Below are 16,634 nucleotides of genomic sequence, written 5' to 3' on the forward strand. Positions count from 1 at the left end.
CCTCCTACCATGGGCTGAAGACCCCTGGGCCAAAGGCTTGGATGACCTCCTTGGCTGTAGCTTTCTCGGGCTGCCCCTTGGCCTATGTTTCCACCCAAGGACGTCTCATGTTACGCCTCAAGCTTTCCCTAGGATGGAGTAAGAGACGCGCTATAAGAAAGGCCTACTGCTTTTAAGCATTACTGGCCTGACTCTTGGGAAAGCCTCCTTTAAGTCCCACAGAAATAGGCTGGGACAGAAACACAGTCTAGCAAGCAGGTAGGACACCAAGCCGGCTCTCAGCCCCAGCATGGCATGGCAAGTGCATTACAGAGTTACAAAACAAAGTGCAATATGAGGTCATGCAGTCAATGTGAGGAAGGAGAAGGGCCAGAGCAAGGGGAGGGCAGTCTGAGGGGGGCAGCCACAGATGGAGGCCCACTTTCCATTACGCTTAAACCAAAGGCTGCCGCCTTCACAAGTTGTATGGATAACTGCTTAAAACATCCCATTCACAGGTCGCTCAGAAGGGCACCGATTTCCTAGAGGAGAAGTGAAAGGTCGGGTACTGGGATCCATCTTCCCTACCTAATCTGCTGAAAGCCAGGCACCACAGCCCAGCTGGAGGCCCCCCTGGTTGACCAGAACACAATCAGGTGGGATACAATCATCAAGTCTTCTGAGAGGGGACCCGGGTGGCTATGTCTAAGTGCACTCTGTCTGGAAGCAGGAAGGCCCCTCTGAGAGCTCCTGACAAGCATTCATCCAAACTCCACCTGAGAAGCATCCCACATGGGGAAAACACTACTCTTTCAACCAGTTCTGTTAGGAAGGCTGGGCTTACAATGAGTCAAGATATCTGTAGAGCTTCCAAAAACTTTGCTATCCAGTACCACGAGGATACTCCTTCCACACAAGTGTCTCAAAGACACGAATCGAAACATCATTAGGAAGACCTGCCTCACCAAACATCTCTGCTATTTCAGTCGACCCGAACCTTAGAAATTTCAAGAAGTCCTCGCCCGCTTTTCAGCAGCACTGCAACTCCAGGCGTGATATAACCAGTCCACAAAGGGCAGGGCTGCCCCCTCTTTTGTGCTGGCCTAGGGTCAATCCTATGAAGCCTTTTTGATGGTCCTTAAGCTATTTAGTAACAAAAATCAGGTCAGGTAAGGCAAACCCTTGACTTCAGAGTATCAGGAGCAGCACTCATATGGAGATATATTGTTCTTGCCTTTTAAGGAACAGCACTTGGTCTATTGTATCTATAAGGAGAACTTATATGTCGGATGTTATACCCACTATAAAAACCAACACCCTTGGGTGAAAAGAGCTGTAACTTATGGCAGGGAGGGACTTTGTTTACTGCAAGTCTGGGTTAGTCTGTGTCCTGTCACACCGTATCAGAAATGGAAGGGGACTAATAGGTCCTTCAAGAGCCTGACCAATATGGTATCATTTGATTCTCCCTGTGACATGGAGATAGGGAATCCCTAGTGTGTTCCCATAGGCAACCACAAAAGAATGGATACAGTTTGTGTGTGTGTGTGTGTGTGTGTGTGTGTGTGTGTGTGTGTGTGTGATTTTTTTTTTCAATGAGGATCTGGGAGACACCAAATCTGCTGAGTCTTTAGCTGTGGCATCCACATGCAATTTTAGTCATTACTTTTTTACCATATTTTTCATTGGATATAAATCAGATGTATTTTGACCTAATAAATGCAAGTTTAAGGAGAAAAGTCAGGACAATATTCTCTCAGATGAGAATAAAACAAAAACAAAAATCAAATAAATTAATCATTTGGATCCCACAGTATATAAGAGGAAAAATTAAAGTCCTTTTAGAGTTCTCATCTTTTACCAAAACAACAACAACAAATGGGAGCATGAGCAAGATTTTTCTTTAAAGTTATTTGTTTTTTTTGCTGAGGCAATTGGGGTTAAGTGACTTGCCCAGCGTCACACAGCTAGAAAATGTTAAGTGTCTGAGGCCACATTTGAACTCAAGTCCTCCAGACTTCATAGCCAGTGCTCTATCCACTGTGCCATCTAGCTGCCCTTAAAATTTAAAAAAATAATAATAAAGAGAAAAGTTCCCATCCAGATAAGTGAGAATGTTGGTATACTAATTCACAAAGAACTTATGACTCATCTAAATGCAAAAGCCTGCTTTTCTAAATAAGGATCCCCAAGACCTTTAGAAATGATAGAGTTGACATCAAACAATCCAACTATCAGTTTAATCCTTGTCCCAACTACATACTCTGAGACCGATCTCCTAATACCTTAATTTTGAGGGACATAAAAATGGATCAATTTCAATTTGCCCTATATTCACCAATAAAAGAAAACTTCAGAAATGTGTTTTAGCAGAAAGAACACTGGTTATTGGGTAATCAACAAAGCTGTGGAAGAGACCTGACTCCGGAAATAACTACCTGTGGGATAATGGTCAAGTGGCCCTCAATTTCCACCTCTGTAAAAATGAAGAGTTGGATTAGATCAGGGAATCTTAATCTTTTCTTCATGAATGACCCCCTCTGGCAGTCTGGTGAAGCCTAGGGAGCTCTTCTCAGAAGAATGTTTTAAATGCATAAAGTACACAGGATTGAAAAAGAAATCAATTATATTGAAACAGTTACCAAAATATTAAAACAAACCAACTCATAGAATCCAAGTTAAGAACCTCTGACAATCAGATGATCTCTAAGGTCCCTGCATGCTCTAACATCTCATGACCCCAAACTAGGAATATGTAAATATGTCTATAAACATAATGCAGCCTGAATTTCAGGTATGACAACCCAACAAAATTACCGGGTCTTTTTTCTCAGCTATCTGACCATCAAATCTAAACCTTTGGACCAACATTCTTCTGACATTATATGTGCCTATGGAAATTTTTAAAAAGCTTCTCTTAAATCTCCCAACCCAATGTTCTCTACTTAGAAGGAAAGTGACCCCAAGAAAACTAAATTTCAGAGAACAGGGGCTATAGGTAGAAACAAGCCCCAGGGGGAAATAATAACAACCACTTTTCCTCTTAGAAACTTAAAACAAATATCATCACCTGAGAGAACAGGCCTTGAGCTCTTCTCTTGGGAAAAGTGAGTCAAGAGAACTTTGGACAAACAAATAAAAAGGGCCAAGAGTCAAGAACATCCTTTTAATACCTATATTTTATGAATGCTGATCCAATATGAATCCTCCTCCTCCTCCTTTAATTCATGACCCTCAACCCCTCCGAATCTCCACAGCCCATGTTCCCAGTCCAGTGTCTGCTACAATGGCACACTTCTGGAAAAAGAAACAGTTCCTTGACCGAGCCCTAAACAGAAATCTATAAAATGAGAAAGTCTCAACCACTACAAAGGTAAGGGATGTGGATCTTATCCATAGGCTAGGAAGCTAGATGATGAGAAGTCTTAAAATCTGTTCAATAAACAGCTTCTCAACAAGCTCACAAGGGACAATCTTGTCCAAGGCAAATACAGAGGTGCGAGAAAGGCACCTCTCAATGTGCGTGCGGCCTGCTGTACACTTACCTTACCAGGGCATCTGGTTTGCTGAGCTGGTTGTTAGGAATACAGTTCTCCATTAAGTCCTTGTGCACGCCTGGACTTTTGCTGGCGCACTTCTGCTTTTTCTCATTCTTACTGGATGAGGAAGGGATGCTCCCATTTGTGGCGCTGTGACTTCGAGGGGAGGAGTTCACAACACCACTGGCGTTTTTGTAATTCTTTGAGGAGGCAGTGCATGAGTCCTCCTTTAAGAGGTTTTCTGTACTTCCTACCAGGTCATTATTCAATCTTTTACTATTGATATGGTTTTCCATATATTCAATTTCTTGTATTTTAGAGTCTACGGGCTGTAAAATATTGTTATTTATTCCAAGATTGTGTTTCTTGGCATCTTTTTCCTTTTCTTTCCCCTTTTCTCTGTATTCTAGCTCTGGCAAAGTTGTAGATAACTTTTTGCTGGTTGGAATGCCTCCGTTGTGGTGTAACAGCATCGAGGAGTCCACATCAGACAATCCTTTGGCTGCTAGAAGACCAAAAACAAACAGCACACAACAGGATTTAGTTTTCTACAGACATAGAACAGATCAATTCAGCACATTACATTATCCAGGGCTGGGACACTCCCTCCATTTGCATCCTCATTTGGAAGCAACAACCCGATCACATTATACAGCTTTGAAAAACAACTAAGTAGGCTCGAGGAGCTGAACGCCTGGAAAAACCACTTTCATGGAAAGTGGGCTAAGTCAGGTTCTTAGGAAGTGTCAAGATCAGGTCTATATTATTCGAAGCCATTCTTCTTAAGATGACATCTAAATTAAACGGAGAGCTCGGTAAGCAGCAGCACAGCATGGAGGAAAGAACACTACTCTTGTAGTCCAGAAGACCCAGCCAGGCTTCACTACTTATTAATGTTTGACATGTCAATCACCTTTACCCTCATTCAGAGTCTCAGTTTCCTCATCTGAAAAATAGGATATTATAATAAACTTGTTCCACAGGACTCTTGAGGAAAATGCTTTATAATCACAGAGGACTACAAAAATGTGAGTAAATGGGTACACTGTGAAACAGGCAATGGCAATATTATATTCCCATTTTACAGATGAAGAAACTGAAGTTCAACAGTGTTGTGATTTACAAGGTAATCAGTAAAATCTGTAAGGGTCGGGTCACATACAGTGCATCAGAAGTTACAGGCAATAATGCTTGAGACCCCCAGAAGTGGTTTCTATGGGTAAACAAAGACGCCTCGTGGGCGGGAACTCTGGCTACATTGAGATCACAACATTAACGGGAGGCATCTCTTTCTCTGATTAGTTGTGCATATGACCTCATAGACCCTATTTAAGCTGGGGGCTGAGGAAGTAGGTTCTCTCTGACCTGGTGTTCATTGGGAGTCAGCAGGAGGTCAGCTGGGGGCAGGATGTGAACACGTGAATAAAAGACCTTGAGTTTGCACATGGCTGTTCTCCAGTGCTCTATTGTGCAATTAAACCATCGTTCTTATGAAATGATAGCCAGAGATCTCTGAAGCTTGGTAACATTGGTGTAAGCACTGCAAAAGACAGTGACCGGAGATTTCTCTGAGGGCCTGAGAATTAGGAGAGACTGGCAATAGTGAATGCAGAGTGGGCATTAACAAGGGTATTCACAAAAATAGTGAATGCCTAGAGTTGGCATTCACAAAAATCAGAGGTAGAATTGGACCTAGAACCTGGGTCTCCTGACTTCCAGTTTTAGGTTCTTTCCAACATACCACACTTCTTCTAGAAAGAATACTTAAAAATTATTTTTTATCTAGGCTTGTGATTTCATTGGCCTTGGGAACCATAGTAAAGAAGCTTCCTCACCTAAGACAAACAGGCAACTATTCCATAAAACAACTGACAGGGGCACTAATAGATTAAGTTACTTGTCCAGGGTCACAGTAGTACCAGAGGTAAGATCTGAATCCCAGGGATTTTTCATTCCAAGGGCAGCTCTATAACCACTACATCTCCCTGCCTAAAAATAATAAACAACTATAATCATATGAACTATTATTTTAATTAAAAATGTAAAAATAGGATTGCTAGTGAAATGGAAGATTCCAAAATTTAAACAGGTAATCAATATCACATTAATGGGAGATTTAAAAGTAATTTCCTTCTTTACCTTCATACCTTCAATCGCAATATTTCTGCCAAGGAAGGAAATATATTTTCAAACTATACTCTGTCATACATATATCGCTCTCAAATCATGATACTTTCTACCTCCATGCCCTTGTCCATGATATTCCCAATGTCTTGTCCTTCTCCTCCTTCCCTACCCTCCTCCCCCAAGCTCTGATTCATCCTTTAAATCATGACTACAACATTACCCCAAAGAAGCCTTTCCTGACTCTTCCCATGCCCAGCAAAGCAATCTTCCCCTGTAACTCTCAGAGCATCCTGTTGTTCTAACACTAGTAAGTGTAAGAATTATGAGTAGGTATCTAACATTCCCCTATTAAACCAGACAATGAATGAGGGCACAGACTGGGTCTTATCTAAAATTGTGCCTTATTCTCCAGAGATTAACTAGGACAAATTCATTCAGTACAAGTGGCTACTAATAAATATTTGATGACTTGGATTTAGTTTTGGGAGGGGCTTATTAAGTCATCCGAGCCAGTCAGCCAGAATGTAGCTAGGTTCATGGAATACACACCATCCTTTTCTTCCTGAATTAAAGTCAACAAATGCCACTGTTAATTTTTCCATTTCTATTAGCTAGGGTTCCCAGTGGCTGAATCTCATTAGAAAAAGCTCCACTTCAAAGCCTCATTTACAGTATATTAAATAAAATCAATTTCAAATGGGCCCGACTTTGTTTTTCTTATTTTTATTCTGGGTAAATGCAATATAAACTTATATGTATGCATGTATATGTGTGTGTGTGTGTGTACACATATATATGTATACACAGAGACATACTTGCATAAATGTGTGTGAGTATATATATGTATGTTTGTGTATAGATAAAAATGCAATTACACACACACACACACACACACACACACACACACACACCCCTCAGCATCCTAATCTTGGTAACATTTTGGTTCTTAAACTCATCTAGTAATTGTTCATTCAAAGTACCTGTGTTTTGATACTAAGAATAAACAACGCAACACCATGCCTTCAAGGCCGCACCCTTTCCAACTGTCTAAGAACCTTCCTCAGCACTTTCCTCACAAATCCCCCATGATGCTGGGAGGACAAACGTTCTCATACCCACTTGTCTGTGGTCACACAGCCACTCAGTGGGGCAGCCAGCATTGGAACCAGGTCTTGTGCATCCAGTCCAATGTTCATCGCCCTCAGGCACACTGAATGGTAAGGAAGCAGATATGGAGCTTTTGGACCTACCTTCCTCCGCCTCCCTCTCTTGCCTCTGCAGCATCTGTTGCTCTGGAGGGAGAGCCTGTTGAAGAAGCTGCATGTAAAATTCATTCTCTTTCTGCACCTCTTTTTGTTTTCTTAACCGCATCTTATAGCTTACGTAACTTTTGAAGCCAAAGCCCAAGGTCACCACAGGGTACCCAATACTAGAAAGAAGACAGGTCAGTCAATAAAAGCACATTAAGATACAAGAGAGAGACCACGTGTTTCATGTACCTGTGAGAGCCCCTACAACTAGAACTACTGAGAAATTCTAGGTGATTGTGATGGTGACATTGACTACAGGAAATCATTCATTCATTCATTCATTCATTCAAGGCAGAACACTGTACTGGGTATCAGAGAAGATACAGAGGTACATATGACAAGGTCCCGGTCCCCAAAGAGCTCATTAACTAATAGAAAGGGAAAAGAAAAGTAACATGAATCAGATAATTTACATCTGAATAAATGGAATCTAGATCATAATATGAAGAGTACCTAAGAAACAAAGTGCTCTGAGAACATATGAAAGAGAAAAGAAACACTGTGACAAGAATGGCTCATTCCTAATTGACCAATGAGACTGACTCTCTGACAAGTCTGACGCTCTCTGTGACTTCAATCTAATTAAAGATGTCACCAGGTCTTTATCACCTTTAGAGAAACATGATTTTCATACAAAATAAATTTAACCTCACACTAGATTATGTGTTTTTTAAAAAGGAATATTTGTCTTCTAATAAGAGTTACTAGAGCACAAGAATATTTCGAAGAGCACTGCCAACCTAATTTCACATTAATGTGTCATCACAGGCTATTGTCAATGTCCCAGAATCCCACTCTTAACACTATTTGGTCAACTGCCATTGCAACAGAGCTCCTATGGAACTGATCCACTCCTGTAATACTCTTTACCTTAATGTTAGGCAGGGTGGTCTATATAATTTCATTCATTCATTCTTTCATTCATCAACCATTAAGTACTAACTGTGCAAAGATTGCCCTTTAAAAATACTATGTGAAAAGCACTGGACCTCCTTTCTTTGGGTGAATATAAACTGATCTCAAAGTTAGAAAAACAAATCCAATAGGCCATCATCCGAGACTCTTGAGTACCAGAAGGCAGGATTCAAATTCAGACGAATGCTTTAGCTTTTTAATCTTCTTGTTGCCAGAAGGGTACCACCATCACCTATTTCTGGAAAACTGTTCTGCAAACACAATACCATAACCTCAATAGAATCTTCATCTAGACCAAAGATGTCAAGCATGTAGCCCAGCAAACAACACTCTTGAGAGTGAGGTCCCAACCAGACTAAATGTAATTGGGAAATATTTAACAAAATGAATAAAAACACAATAAAACATAATGTTAATATGGGTTTTTTTGAGTCAATATGTGCCCAAAGGAATCCTTATGTGCAACTCAGTGGCTCCTGTCTCTACTGGGCTTTGACACCACTGATCTAGATAAACATATAATGGCATCAGCACCAGCATCTGGTTGGTAACACATCAGGAAGCCAGCTCCAGTTAATTATCCCGGTCTTTAGGAAGATGACAAGTTGAAATGTTTTCAGTCAACTCATCAGCCAACCTGATGTCATTTCAGCAAACAAATACTTTAATAACCTGGGAATAAACTTATTGGCATCCAAATTCTATCAATCACCATAATGAGTCCAAATGAAGGCATATTATAAAAATTAAAGCAAAAGGTTATAATGGGTTTATTTTACTCATACAACTATGCTAAAAGTTCAAAAGAAAAGATCTATGTTTCTGGCTTGGAAACAAGTTAATTGTAGTCTATGCATTAAATATTAGCAAACATGGACATATTTGGGAGAAATTATAATTAAGCAAATTGGTTTTTAGCAATGGGAAAGAAATGACAACTAAGCCTTATTTTAAAAGATCACAATTTTTGCATGTTTCAGAGGAAGAAAAAGATTTTCTTGATAAATGATAACTGATAAACTGATGATAAATGATAAATGATATACATCTAAATACTAATATTTTAAAGATTTTATTTTTTGCTTAAAGGCATTCATTAATTTTTCCTCAGAAATACTTGTTACTTTATTGTTTTTTTTTAAAGAAATTTTTATTGACAACTATTGTTTTTATATCATTACAAAATCTTTCAATATAAACTTCTCTTTCAAAGAACTGTGCATTATAACAAAGAATAAACAAAAGATATAACAGTTTAGCCAAACTAACTCATACACTGGCAAAGTCTGAATCGCTTTGCAATGTTACATAACATATATAGTTTCTGAACTCTGCAATAATGAGGGAAAGGAGCCAGCAGGTAAGTTTATAATGCACTTCATTATTTCATTGGTTGGAATACTCCTCTATTAAGTTGTGAATAATAATGATACCTTATGTTTACCCAGCATTTTAAGATTAATAAAGTATTCTATCACATATTTCATTTGGTGCTCCTAATAATCCCATGAAGTAGGTTATATGACCATTATTGTCTCTATTGCACAGCTAAAGAAATGGAGGTTTCTTCAAGGTAAATGGCTTATTGAGAGTTTTTACAAATAGAGAGTTCTGGAAGAAGAGGAACAGGATTCTGCCTGGAAGCTGATTCTCAGTTCAGAACTTCTTTCTCTACATTACAAACTCTACACTACAATTTGAGCCAATAGGGATTTGACATAGACACTCTCTGGGCCAGACCCTATATCCTGGAAATTTCAAGTGCACTCTTTGTGAAATTTATTCTTTCATGAAGATATCCTTCTGTGCAAAAATCTAATGAGTGCAAAATGAGAAATTTACAATACTGGCAATGATTAAAATATGTAATAAAAAAGCTAAAAAAAAAAAAAAAAGCATTTAAAGACAACTTAATAAAGCATACTATACTCACCAGTGAGCAGCAAATGGACGACAGAGGTCTACATGAAAGTTTTTGAGATCTTTAAATCTAATTGCTGCTTCAATATAAACAAAGAGTATCCACAGGGACACTGTGGGCAAACATACTCCCCTTTCTGCAAAAAAAGGGGAAAAAAAAGCACCACAGAAACAGATATCAGCAATACATTAACTGAAGTGACTCTGAAGCAGTTCTTGACTTAATTTCCATGATTTTCATTAAAGCTTTCAACTTGCTGGGAATTAAAAAAACACTTACCCTTCCAAAGAACCAAGAAAAATTAGTTTTTCCGATAGATTTTTTTTTGTCTGTTTTCTCAAAGTCAAAACTATGGAAATATTTTAGACTTGACTTTACAATCACAGAATTTAGAGCTGAAAAGGATTTTTGAGACCATCTAGTCCAATCTGTTCTAGTTTACAGATGAGGAAGGAAAGTCCAGGATTAGAAGGTGTATGCAGACAAAGTTGAATACTTCTGTCCAATACAGGTGTTCTTTAGAAATTAAAAATTAAAGAGGGAAAGGGAGAGGAAGAGGGGAAAGGGACAAGGAAAGGAAGATGAAGAGAATAAGGGAAAAGAGGAGGAGATGAAGAGGAAAGGGAAGATAAGGGGAGGGAGAACATCCACACTAACTTGATGAGAGAAACCATGAGAGATTAATCAGATGGGAAAATATAACTACAGAAGAGTGCATAAGAAAAGACAGAAAAAGTTCTATCAATAACTTGAAAATATTCAAGATCCTTTTCCTAATGATAACTGGGAAAAGACTAGTCCCACGGGATTTGGAAGGCATCTTCCATCACTTCTAATACTGTCGTTTCACAGAGGAAACCAAAGGTCAGTCACTAAGGAAATTAGTGGCAGAACAGGAACTGCCATCCTGGTCTTTACTCTTTCCCTAGTGCTTTTCTTCTAGCATCATAGTGCTGTAACAGAGCTGTCTGAAGACAGTGACAACAACAGGTAGCATTATTGTAGATGCAGCACACAAGAAATTGGCTTTCCCCAGACCAAGAGAGCAGAAGTGCTTCATGAATATGTGTAAAAAACATACCCAAACCGAGTCATTCTCAAGACAACAGCTTTTCATAATCCAGTTATAAGCCATACCCTCTTTCAGAAATTTCCAAGTTACTAAATTTTCCCATTTCCCCAGGACCTTCTGGAAACACCTTTTAATCATGCCCCACTCTCCCACTACAATTTTAACACCAAAGAAAAGTTCCTTTGAACAATAGGAAGATCATCACTGATTTATTACACTCCAGCACAGCAAGTTGGGGACTCAAAGGTTAAGAAATATTTCTCATGCTAAATGAGAAACCTGTTAACTTATTCCAAAAAATAGTTTAGAGCCTAGAACTCCCAGCTGGCCATGACCTCGGTCTGCTATCCGTGGACCAATCTGGGTAAGCAGAGGCCCTCACACTGAGGCAGTGTGGCAGCAAGTCTCATTCTCAGGCCTGTCCACGACAGGATGGCCTCTGAGGACCCTTCCAGCTCATCATTACCACATAGGTTTCTGTAGGATAATTTATTAGCAACTGTCAAAGACTCTCCAGGCCCTGTGATCCCCATCCACTGCTGGAAGAACCCACATTCATAAAATCATGGCTCCTTAAAGTATTTAAATATCATACTTTATTAAGCTTATAGAAGAATATGAACAGAAGTTGCTCTACAAGATATCAATGTGGGAATAGCTAAGGGGTACAGTGAATATAGCACCCACTATGAAGTCAGGAAGGCTTGAGTTCAAATCTTGCCTCAGACACCAGCTGTGTCACCCTGGGGAAGTCATTTAATCCCAAAGCCTCCCCCAAACAAATAAAACCACCACCGTAACTACCACCACCCTCAATTTCCTTATCTGAAGAATGATGGGCTAGACTAGATTATTTCTAAAGCCTTTTCAGTTTTATTATTCTATGACAGATTTATCATTTATTGTTGTTTGTTTTTCATTAGTGCTGAAATCCTACAGGTTCAGAATTGGTCCAAAAAGTCAGGTTTTCCTTGGCCTCTGAAGAAATATAAAAATTATACCAGCCTAATCTTTTCATTTAGACCACATAGTATCAGCACTCTTGTTATTAAATAAATAAGCTAGATATTATTTGTTAATGGCTAACTCTGAAGAGTGAATGGTTGCAGACATGCGGCAGATTTTTTCATCAAAAGTTACATACTGAAGGTTTCACACGTTTCAGTGCCTGCAACTTAACTGAGATCACAAAGATGTTGGACTGAAAACTACTAAAAAGTTTTAATTAGATAACTAATAAGCTGAAGGCCAAACTTTTGATGAACTCAATCTATACAGAAATTTGGATCTCAGAATACGAGATTAACCTGACATATACTCTTTCTCTCTTTTTTACAGACAAAAAAGCTAAAGCTTACACAGAGTGATTTATCTTGATAGATTTTAACTGTGATTTTGAGTATTACCCCACAGTTGTTGAGAACTGGAATCTTAGCCTCTGGACTCCCAGGTCCACTAACCAAACTGACTCTTAATAGTAATCTAATAGTAATCCAGAAAACAGTTTAAAATGCACACATTCATCCTTATTCTATCACATTTTACACCAAAAGTATTTTCTCCTTTCTTTTAGAATTCAAAACTATTCAAAGTTTCAATTCATTTAAAAATCCAAAAGACTCACCTGTGTGCCAGACGTACTGTACCCATACATAGGTGCTGGCAGCAAAAAAAAGCCATTGTATAGGGATGAACAGGAGACATATTATATTTGAGGTGAATGCTACACAAACAAAAAACACAGAGAAGGCCTGAAAGAAAAAAAAAGCAAAACAAAATATCAGAACACAAATTACTTTCCATCAAAAGGCAGCAGTTAAACATCTGTTAAACATTTGAAAATAAGTTTCTAAAAGAACTGAATACAGTAAACTCTAAAGTAAGCTCACAATACTTAAATTCAATGTAAATATTTAAGCAGTAACTCATTAAGCAAAGGACCAAGTCTCTACATTAAAGATGACTACTATTTATAATACTTAATTCTCTAAGGAGAAAGGTCCCTTTCTCCAAAGCAAAATTAGCCAGCACTAACTTCATGGGAATTTCACAGGTTTTAAACCTGAAAGACCATGAGTTTTATCCCTCAAAAAGAATAATCTTTTCTGAGTCAACTTCACTACTACAAGGTTTCATGACAGACTTATCTATCTTTAAGAGTGGAGGCAGCAGTTTAACAAGTCATTTTATGATACTTAAGATGTGGTCTTTTCAAGCCACTGATTTACCCAGACCCATTTGCAATCTTTGAGTAGGCTCCTTTTATGAACTATGGTACACAGGAGGCAGATAAGGGTATGAGGGAGCTAAGGAGGTTCTACAATGAGTATGCTTTAGAACAATACTTACTGGGCCACAATAGAAACCTCTGGCCTTGGTTCTACTAATGAACTAACAGCCATGGGTATTAACAGTAAAAACAATAAAACAAACCAGCTGAAATAATGAGAATGTTGATAACAACAGCACTTTAAAAATTCATTATCTCATCTGATCTGAATCAATGTTTCACTCTTCACTAACAACTCTGGCCTTCAACTTTTTCTATTGGATTGAGGAATAAAAAGGATCATAGGGTTTGGGAAGTTTGAAAAGTCTTTAGAAAAAATCATCTAAGTGTTTTTATTTCTACAAACTCCTAAGGAGTTTTGGTTTTGCCTAATGTAATGAGACAAAATGCCATTTAGAGATATACTGGGGCCAAAGACTAAGGTAAGGAAATTCAATTTGTACCCATACTAAATCATTTCCATTATCCATTATTAGAGGTATCCCTGATATGACCATGAAATGAAATTTATTATGTATTATTGGACAATGTGATTGGAAATAATTTTTAGTAAACATACCAAACCCTGATATCTGAAGGAATCATAAACACTTCTGATGAAAAGCCAGAATGGCCAAAGGTATTCAAATCTGAACTCCAGGACAAAATCTGCCAGCAACACAAGCGCCCACACTACCAGGAATTTCAGGTATAAAAATGTACTGCAAAAGAAAATAAAAATAAAAGTGTTAATTCACTGACAGTTGTTAAGAGCTGGAAAAACATCTACTACTTCTGATCAAGAGAAGCATCTAAGTAATTGTGTTCACCAGGGGTGACAAACTCAAACAGAAAAGGAGCCACCAAAATGTGCATAAGCATCCCTGCAGACTACACAGTGACTCAAAAAAACTACATATTAACATTATGTATGTTCTATTACATTTTTAGTTAGTTATCTAGACATTTCCCAATTAGATTTTGAATTGAATCAGGATGCACATATTTGCACAAGGGGCCTATGGGTTGCCTATCTGATAGCTCTGGTGTTCATCATGAAAATGAAGAAAGTCAAAGATAAAAAGAGATGCTATTATAACCCACCTCAGTCTTTAAAAAAAAAATACTTCTTAATTAAAGTCCTATGTATTATCAAGACAAGACAGATGATACTCCTATGCCAAGTCTGGTGATGACCAAAAGTACTTAACTACATTTAGAGTGGCAAAAACATTTAAATTTCACCACTATTTAAAAACGTGTTATTTGTCTGGCTTCAAAATACTGCCACACACACTCGAAATTATAGCTTGCAAGCTGTTCTTCATTAGAGGAAAATGTCATGGTTGAAAGGCCTCAAATTTGCTGTTTCCCCACCCCTTTTACATCTGTTTGCAGAGGTCCATGAAATTCTTGATGCATATCCGTATATGCTTCAAGTGCTCAGTCTGTTTTTCCTTTTCTCCTCTGGCCCACTCTGTGCTAATCTGCATTCAAATAAAAAAACAAACAACCCTCCAAAATAGCCAAGGGTAGTGAAAGTAACTTAGGGAACAGATGTCAATTGCAAGTTTCCTACAGAATTAAATCATTACCCCCCCCCAAAAAAAAAAAAATACTGTACATTTACAAAAATCATATAGCATGTGGCCATATTCCTTAGTAATTTTCCTTGCCTCTCTATGATTCTCTTCTCTCCCAATTCTCTTCAGAAGTAAAGTAGATTAACAAGATATTAGAATTGGAAGGAATTTTAGAGACCAAATCCTCTCTTTTTACACAGAGAGAAAGCCTAGAGTTTGAGAGTGGTTTGCCTAGAACTAAAAAAGAGCACAGAAATAAAAGAGGGCAAGAGAAATTCACATGGCATTAGAAAACCTAGCTTTCAATTTAGGTTGGGTCTTTCTCTTAGAAAGATCCCAAGATATGAGCAAAGGAACGCCTGTTAAACAAATAAATAGAATCAGTAGTCCACTTTGGCAAGTTTCTTAGCTGTTTCTTCCAGAAGGCTACATAGATAGGTCTAGATTGGCCAAGATTCTTTGTAGTTCTCAGATTCATTTATTCATTTAAATATTTTTAAGATCCTCAAGTTAACAAATATACTTCATATTCATTATCTCAAAATACATAAGACTAAGGAAAGGAAATGTTTTTCAAACCTGCCTATTTTTGATGTCTTTGGCCATTATATTGCCCTATGCTTAGCAAATCTTTAGAGTGCATCCAGCAGTCCACCCCATAGTCTACCCCCATCAGTTCTGAACTAGATGAAGTTAAAGTTTTTTTAAATGTACTAGAAATGTACAAAACAATTTTGCCTTGAATTTTAATTTTAATATACATTTCAATGCTGAACTAATAGACAATACAATTAGATAAAAAAAATTATTCATTAATCAAACATTTATTAAGTATCCAAATAGCCTTGTGGGAGAATATGTATACAAAAATGAACAACCATTTATTAAGCACCTACTATGTATTAAATAATGCGTGATGTATATAGAGATTATAAATATAAATATAATATTAAAAATAAAATAGCTTTCCAACCCCCAGAGAGTGAATATTCCACCTGAGGGCTATAAACATCCCACAATTATGCAAATACAGGATAAACACGAAATAAGGACCAATCAGACTCAGAAAGGTTTTCTGAAGGAGATGACAACCTGCGCATGTAGAAGGAAAGCTCTGAGAAAACTTTGGCACAGGGAAGTAGCTCCCAGAGGGAAGAGCAGAATGTTGTACACTAAGGGGGCCATCATGCCTCGTGCCTGAAGGGAGTACTAAGAATGAAAACTTAAGAGGGGGGAGGGCTTTAAGCCACAATGATGATTGCATTTTATTCTAGAGCTAATAGGAAGCCACTAGAGTCTCTGGAGGAGGCAATGAGGTGGTTAGACCTGTGTTTTAGGAAACTATCCCTTTGATAGCTGTGTAGGTAATAGAAAAGGGAAATTCTCAAGTCCATGAAACCAACTGGGAGACTCCCGCAATCATCCAGGTTGGAAGCGATGAGCGCTTGAATCAGGTCACGGTATTGGGAGGGGAAGGACATTGAGAGGAGGAAAAGATGTAATGAAGGTGGGTCTGCCAAGATTTGGCAAGTGACTGGACTTGGAGGGTGTGGGAGAGTGAAGAGTCAAGCTTAATCCAAAAGCTGCAAAACAAAGTGACAAGAAAAACTTGAAAGAAAGAGGGAAGTTTGGAAGAGGGGCAGGTTTAAGGGGAGAGATAATGAGTTCAAGTTGGGGTACAATTAATTTGAAATGGTAACAGGACATCTAATTGGAAATATCTAATAAGCAATTGGTAATACTGGACTAGAATTTAGGAGAGAGTCCTGGGTCAGATATTAGATCTCTGAGTTATCTTCATTAAAAGGGTCACAGAACTTGTGGAAACTTTAAGGTATACCGACAGGGAGAAAGATATGTGAATATGCACCTATCATGCACCAGGTGCTAAGGATATAAAGAAAGGCAAAAAACTCTCC

General features: G+C 38.3%; 1 protein-coding gene across 2 annotated transcripts in view; it reads right to left on the minus strand.

The window, feature by feature from the left end:
- Nucleotides 1-16,634, minus strand: part of MACO1 (macoilin 1) — a 77,570-nt gene that overhangs the window by 39,492 nt on the left and 21,444 nt on the right. For both annotated transcript variants that reach the window (XM_051988205.1, XM_051988206.1), the window contains exons 2-6: nt 13,713-13,854; nt 12,488-12,614; nt 9,804-9,927; nt 6,896-7,074; nt 3,525-4,023 (exon numbers count right to left, since the gene is read on the minus strand). In XM_051988205.1, the coding sequence (XP_051844165.1) occupies nt 3,525-4,023; nt 6,896-7,074; nt 9,804-9,927; nt 12,488-12,614; nt 13,713-13,854 (1,071 nt within the window). The remainder of the gene's footprint in view (nt 1-3,524; nt 4,024-6,895; nt 7,075-9,803; nt 9,928-12,487; nt 12,615-13,712; nt 13,855-16,634) is intronic.

Source organism: Antechinus flavipes, chromosome 3 (genome assembly GCF_016432865.1).
Source record: "Antechinus flavipes isolate AdamAnt ecotype Samford, QLD, Australia chromosome 3, AdamAnt_v2, whole genome shotgun sequence".
Classification (NCBI taxonomy): Eukaryota; Metazoa; Chordata; class Mammalia; order Dasyuromorphia; family Dasyuridae; genus Antechinus; species Antechinus flavipes.